General features: G+C 33.7%; 1 protein-coding gene across 3 annotated transcripts; it reads right to left on the bottom strand.

Annotated features, from left to right (window-relative positions):
- Window positions 1–2,782: 2,782 nt before the first annotated feature.
- LOC117124863 lies at window positions 2,783–7,064 on the bottom strand. 3 transcript variants are annotated; one of them, XM_033271199.1, is made up of 5 exons: window positions 5,885–5,911; window positions 5,642–5,785; window positions 5,186–5,350; window positions 4,793–5,081; window positions 2,783–4,510 (listed from the first exon to the last, which is right to left on the bottom strand). In XM_033271199.1, the coding sequence occupies exons 2-5, from the start codon at window positions 5,645–5,647 to the stop codon at window positions 3,120–3,122; spliced, it is 1,851 nt and encodes a 616-aa protein (XP_033127090.1). In that variant the 5' UTR covers window positions 5,648–5,785; window positions 5,885–5,911; the 3' UTR covers window positions 2,783–3,119. The 3 variants fall into 3 exon arrangements, with proteins under 3 accessions (XP_033127090.1, XP_033127091.1, XP_033127089.1); XM_033271200.1 differs by adding an exon at window positions 6,390–7,064 and having other exon boundaries at window positions 5,186–6,200; XM_033271198.1 differs by having other exon boundaries at window positions 5,186–5,785; window positions 5,885–5,917.
- Window positions 7,065–7,411: the final 347 nt, after the last annotated feature.

Raw genomic sequence — 7,411 nt, 5'->3', positions numbered from 1 at the left:
GACCTGTTCTTATAAAGGAAACCGTACTGAAGGATGACATTAAAACAGCGTTATATGAGGAACGAGTGAAATGAATGAGGGAAGAAAAAAGAGCACAATCTTTGAAAATTAGACTAGAGCAAGAACTGGAGATGCGATGCAAAGCCATCCAAGACTTTGCCAAAATAAAACCAAGCTCTTCTAATCACATTCCGCACATCGATTATCACCATTTATTTAATTTAAACACTAGGATTGGGAGTGGAACTTTCGGACGTGTGCACTTATATCGCTATCGAAATGATAATGTAGCCGTGAAGGTGTTTAAAAAATGTTGAGGGCCTCAGTGATGAAAAGCTAAGAGCAACGGTATTCCGAGAAGCAAAAATTATGCTTTCTGTTACCCCTCATCCAAACATAGTAAAATTGTTAGGATATACGTTTGTTCCTACAGCCAATAGTATAACATCAATCTGATGATAATATTTATTTAAAAAAATACATGAATTGTAAAATATTATAGTTTAAATGGAATTACAAATAATATATTTTAATATTCTGATATAAAAGTATGTTTGATTAAACAAATTAACTCATAATCGTAAGAAAATTCCTAGGCCTTTATTATGAATAATTCATAAATTGATAAATACAAATAATATGTACTTGATCTTCACTTCTGAATCTGTAAGAGAAAAAAAAAGAACACGGTAAAATAGATAGCTATCAAAACAGGTACTTCTCTTTCAAAAAGTTGGCTAATTTTTATAATGTACATAAGCACAGAAATATCGATCAAATGGTTATTTTACTAAATAAGGAGTGAAAATATTCAATCCCAACATGATGGCCTGTAATTTATCACCAAAAGTCTATTTTATTCTATCCGAGTTGCAGTCTGCTGAGTTGAAAGAGTGTTAATAATCTTCTTGTCAATTTGTGATTTTCTTCGTCATCATCGTTAATGTTATGTTTATCTTCACCGCGGTCTTGTAATTATCATAATCTTGTAATTATAAGTAATCATTGACTTACTTACACAATCTGTGTCTAAATCTTCAAAAGACTGAGTAGTACCCTAGGCATAAAAAAAAAGTTTGAAAAATAGTTTATATGATCATCAATTTTGTCTTTATCATCTTTAAAATCAATAATAATAATCATCATCATTTTATAATTACAAGTAATCATTGACATACTTACAACATCGATGTCCAAATCCTCAACAACCTGTGCTGTACCCTAGGCATAAAAAAATGTTTGAAAATTAAAAAAAAAAAACAGTTTATACTTATGATCATTAATTTTCTCTTTATCATCTTTAAAATCAATAATAATCGTAATCATCTATAGAGTACATTTATTTTACTTTACCTCATCGAAATCTTTTAATATTTGTAAAGCTTAACTTCATTGCTGTCATAATCATCATCTTATAATTATAAGTAATCATTGACATACTTACAACATCTGTGTCCAATTCTTCAGCAACCTGAGTTGTACCCTAGGCATTAAAAATGTTTAAAAAACAGTTTATATTTATGATCATTAATTTTGTCTTTATCATCTTTAAAATCAATTATAATTGTCATCATCTACACAGTATATTCATTGTACTTTACCTCATCTAACTCTTGTAATATTGTTAAAGCGTCAGGAGGGATATCACCAGCTGTATTTGCTGCAATTAAAAATAAAACTGCTTTGTAACATTTCATCTTTTGCCTTTTTTTTTTTTTTTTTTTTTTGGCAGATTCAATCGAAAGAGTAAGGAGCATTTCCAACACCAGGTTAGTCAGGTTTCCCCTTTAATCTCCAAAAAACGCACAAATTTCAGAGAGCCCATTGGTGCTGAACAAAGGCTACTCTACGTTACTTGGCAACAGGTGATTCCCAGATATCACAATCCTTCAATTTTCTTGTTGGTCGATCTACCATTAGCAAGATCATAAAGGAGACATGCACTGTCCTATGGACAGTTCTCCAATCAACATACATGAAGATGCCAAGCACTGCTGATGAGTGGAAAGAAGTAGCACAGGAATTTGAGAAACAGTGCAACATGCCGCATGTTATTGGTGCCCTAGATGGGAAGCATGTCAACATTGAATGTCCACCAAATGGTGGTTCTCAATACTACAATTACAAGAACTTTCACTCTATTGTACTTCTTGGGATGGCTGATGCAAATTATTCATTTACGTATATAGATGTAGGAAGTTATGGGTCATGGAACGATGCAGCTATATTTCGAAGAACAGTCCTCTTTAATGATTTGGAAGAGAAAACACTGCCTATTCCCACACCATCAAGAGTGGGTAACAGTCTGCTCTCATATTACATTATCGGTGATGACATCTTCCCACTTAAAACCTACTTGATGAAGCCATATGCTGGGAATGGCTCACGACCCCCCTAAGTACTTTATCCGGTCATGCTTGGGTGCGTATGCACCACTGAACACCAAACCAGCGCCCTCTCTAATAGCCAAAAGCAAACTTTTTGAAACTTTAGTTTGTTGAGTGACTGAGTGAGTGTTTTTCCCACAACTTTTATAATAAAAGTTTGGTATATGACATCCTTGATAACATTTACTTTTCTGGTATTCTCTCAAATGTGCATTTTATTCCATATTTTAATAATCATCAAGTTTGCTACTATCATCATCATCATCATCATCATATTAGTACATAAATACATGGTATTGAATAATACAAAATGATATTCTTGAATTGTGTTCTTTATTTATACAATGTACTAAACAAATTTAATTGAAACAACATTTGGACAGACACATGTCTTTTTTTCTTTCCAAAAATACAACTTTACAATGCACAAGAAGCAACATATTGTTTGTTAATGTTTTCCAACTGTTTTCTTTTTGAAACAAATCAAACATATTAGTTTGATATATAAATTTAAAAAATAATCAATGATAACAATTTGCACATATAAAACCTTATTATTAAACAGAGCTGCATAAAAGTCTTTCTTTCATTTATCTCATTTATAAATCATAATAATATAATAATATTAATAAGAAATAACAATTTTTAAAACAATGATTGCTATTTAAAAAAAACCCACAAATTTATAATACATATAAGTAGCCAGTTAATATAATAATACATCATTGTTGTCTATTTGTCTATTGCTTGTAACAACAACACCTCGTCTACAGTTTTTTTGAAATCATCAAAATCTTTAAAATCTTCTTTTTCAAATCCTGGAGTGGTTGACTTTTTAGTGATCGGACAAAAGGTGAATATCTTTTGCGTGCTATACATCGTTTTGTCTCGTGATGGGGTGTAACGTTTGCGCTGACCAGCACACTTTGGTTGCTTACATGCTGAGCACGGCTTTCCTGATCTTGGGACAGTTGGTTTAATCGGAGGCGCTGGAGGTGGAGCAGGAGAAAATTTGAATGGCAATCCTTGGCTTGAAGAAGATTCCTGCTTAAAAGTTATTGAACTTGCAGACGGTTGTGATGGTATTACCATGAGTACTGGAGCACCCAGTGAGGGTTGATATTTGGGGATCAGTGTTGGCAAAGATGAACTTTGTCGAGACTTTAATGTCTTTTGGTCATTAACATCTGTTGACAAAGGTTGCTCTTCTACTTCAACATCAGTCCATCTCCTCTTCTCACCAGGTCTCTTTCCAGATGTGTACTGCATTTGGGGTCGCTCAGGTTGTGGCAGTGATGTTGGCAAAGATGGAGATTCGGGCATCGGTTGATCGGAAAGAACTCGTTGATGGGTAATGACCTTAGGAATTGCTGTAGCCTTATAGTTCGCCTTTTTTTCTTCTTTTGTAATAAAATTAGTTATAGATTTGTTATTAATTTTTGGTAAAGGAATGGCTAGGGAATACAAAACTGGATCATCTCTGATACGGTCTACAATCCTTTTGTATTCCCCTTTGATGTGACTTGCAATCTTTGTGGGTGATGAAAAGTGGCTGACACCTGGTCTGTTTTTTAGTATTTTTATCAAAAGATACAACAGGCGCGACTCATCTGTTATTTGTGAGGCTTGAGCATATCGCATCCAACCAAATTTGGTCTTCTGGGCTGCACTGCTCAGTGGTGTGTCTGGGCCAAGGCACCGTCCAAACAAAGTGTATCCCCATTTTGATTTGTATTTTTTTACAAAATTTTTGGAAGACTTATCATGCTCATGAATTTCTTGAGCAGCCTTCGCAATTTTTTGCCTAAGGGGAACTGGGATAATGTGGCTGTTACTCTCATCAGCCAGTTCAAGTAAAAGTAAGGCAAGACGTTCCACCTCCTCATAACCTGGAAGATGTAGATGACTTGGAGACATCAAAACATCCTGCAATGCTGGACTAACCTCATCAGCAACACTCTCCTCTTTGGTAAGAATAGCATGTTGAGAACTGAAGCTGCCAAGTACATCATTTTCCTCTTCGTTAGTAGATAATACATCAATACCTTCATCTGTATCCTCATTCTGATGGCTATCACTCCCACTTTCTTCTTCTTCTTCTTCTTGGGACTGCTCTTCTGACACTGCAATAAAAGAACATAAGTTATTTGTATGTATGTAGTGTGTGATGGTGGTGGTGGTGATGATGATGATGATGGTGTTGGTGGTAAAGATGATAATGATGGTGATTATGATTATGATGATGGCAATGATGATGATGAGGAGGAGGAGGAGGAGGGGAGGAGGAGGAGGAGGGGAGAACAGGATGTAATTAAAATGTTACATTCAATCAGTCTATTATTTGTATGATTGTATATATTGCTATTGTTTATGGGCGGGGAGAGGGTGGGGATGGGAACACCTACCTTTTTTGATAAAGTAGTCTTTGGCCTTGAAGTCAGATGACTGACAGTACGCATATTCCACTCCAAGTAGTTCTTTCTCTGCTGGGTCATCATATCTTGCTGGGTAAGGCATTGGTGCTGCAAAGTTTGGCTCAAGAAGTTGTTCTTTTCCGAACAAAACATTTGCTTGATGATACAGTCGCTGAATTTGACGAGCATCCATGCACAAGGTGTGTCTTCCTTGTCCTCCAGCAACTTTCAGGGACTCCATTCTGCAATTCCACTGCATTGCAAATGATATGAGGTAAACCTAAAAAAATAATGAATCATATAAACACATAAACAAATTGCATAATACAGTATATATTTTTCTGCAATACAAATAATATATCTATAAATAAAATTAATTTTTACCTGAAACGGCATGATACCACAGTGTTGTGATGGAATGGCTTTGACTAAGTGAGCATGCAGTCCTTCAAAGGAGTTGCTTCCTCTTCTGCACCTGTATTTGTTCAGCTGAACACCATTTAAATGCACCACCTTGGTAACAACATATAGAGGAATGCCAGGTGGATCCTGCATTGGAAAAACATACATTATGTCATAATTGGTCAATGATAATACTCTTAATTCAAACATTCATTCATTCATTCATTCTATAACAGCTAATGATTAATTGTTAAAAATTTTAATGATTTTATATAAATAAATCTTTCTATACATATTACTGTCTTTAAAACTTAAAAAAAACATGAAACAAATTGATTTATTATTATCTAAGTTTTAAAAATGTATAGAATTTTGCACACATTAGCAAGTGAAATCCAGTACAGCTTAATTTTTATCTGAGATATTCCTGCTACTAACCTGCATACAGCTAATATGCTTGCTGGCCTTTTCCCAGTATGCATCCACAGCTTCGGAAGACTTGAATAGCGGAATACCATCTACATCAAGACCCGCTGGTCCTTTGAATTGTTTGAGAATTGCTTCGATGGAACATACACTCTCCTGAAACGAATTTAAATTGAGTTTTCATAAATTTATTCTAAAAGATTAAATTGCCGCAGCACAGGTTTTTAATTTATTAGTGGAATTTAAGTAACATACCTCTACACCACACGTTATACGACGAACATGGGATTTCCGTTGATGTGGTTTTACATAGGTAATCATATCCATATCACTGTATTTTGAAAACATCTCCTGGTTTCCATTCCTCACTGCTTTTATGAGTTGGTCCATATCAGCTTTGTTGTATGCGAGTATTGCTCCTGCAAGTGCACTCATAAACACACCGTATTTTGAATGACTTTTCTTTATTACGACAGTGTCCCATCTATGCAGCCAGTGTCTGATGTCTAGGCGCACTACCATACCATCCCATTCCTCGAAAAGTGAATGAATCCACGATGCCCCGCTTTCACTAAAATAAATAAACAACAGGTTATATTAAAAGTGAATAATAATTTAATGTTCACAGTAATTATTCCTGTTTGAAGAAAAAAACTTGGTGAAAGAATGTTGTCGGAGAAATAAAAAGAAAACTTTGTAAACGCAGACAAATGTACATAAATAAATAAAAACAAAATTAAAATAGAAAAGAGCAACTTACCTACAGCAATTGTTATCGGCATAGATAACTTTAGGGGTTGGTGCATTTGCACGCTTAAATCGGGCAATCAGTCCTTGAGCCATTCGTCTATAGCAGTCCTCGGACTCAGATGCGACGACCACTGATGTCAAGAATTGGCCCCACTCATTCAGGACACTGGTAAGATATTGCATTGTCCCTTGACCATCTCCATAGATTTTTTTAAGGATCTAATAAAAAAAAGTATAACATTTTTATAATCCATAATTAAAAACAACTGGTATGTTGTACAGAGGTATTTGATTAAAAAATCAATTTGTGATTTTTTTTTTATAATTAGTAAAGTTTAGCAATTGCAAGTAATGATACATAAGTTAAACTACTGTATAACAAAAAAATACATGCAAAGTGTAAAATCATTGAGCGATTTACTCAACCAATAAAGTGCTGTGCAAATGATGGCATAATTTTATTGAGTAAAAATATGTCACAATTAATGAAGTAATGTATTTTCTAATAGTACACTGTAAAAAGAAGTGTTTAAGATTTAAACACATGAATAAACACATATCTGTGACAGTTTTTAAACATGTGATGGCATTTATTTAATGAACATGTTTAATAAAAAAACATTCAGGATGTTTAGTTTTATAACATTTACACTGTTTAAATTTTAAACACATGTGTTTAAATTATAAACACTAGATATGTGTAATTTATAAACACCCAAAGTATTTAAAAAGTAAACACACATTAAAAAGAAAAACACGTCAAAACGTTTTTAAATTAAACACTGTGATCCATTTATTGCCTGTGACAGATTTAAAACATGTGACTGTGTTTAATGATTATTTCAAGTGTTTATTTTTGTAAAATGTGTTTAAATTATCAAACAATGAACAACTGCATTTTCACATATTTAAAGACCTCACTGTCTAAAAATTCACTGTTTCATTTCCTACCGAGATTTTACTTTTTGTTATTAACAAATTCAATTGACTAATAAAACTGTTAAAATCAAACAAAATTACATGTTTTTATCA

This window comes from Anneissia japonica, unplaced genomic scaffold (assembly GCF_011630105.1).
Source record: "Anneissia japonica isolate Jap-2015-1 unplaced genomic scaffold, ASM1163010v1 scaffold4260_len236652_cov185, whole genome shotgun sequence".
NCBI classification, from domain to species: Eukaryota; Metazoa; Echinodermata; class Crinoidea; order Comatulida; family Comatulidae; genus Anneissia; species Anneissia japonica.
The sequence above is the reverse complement of the archived record's forward strand: the minus strand, read 5'-3'. Positions and strand labels throughout refer to the sequence as shown.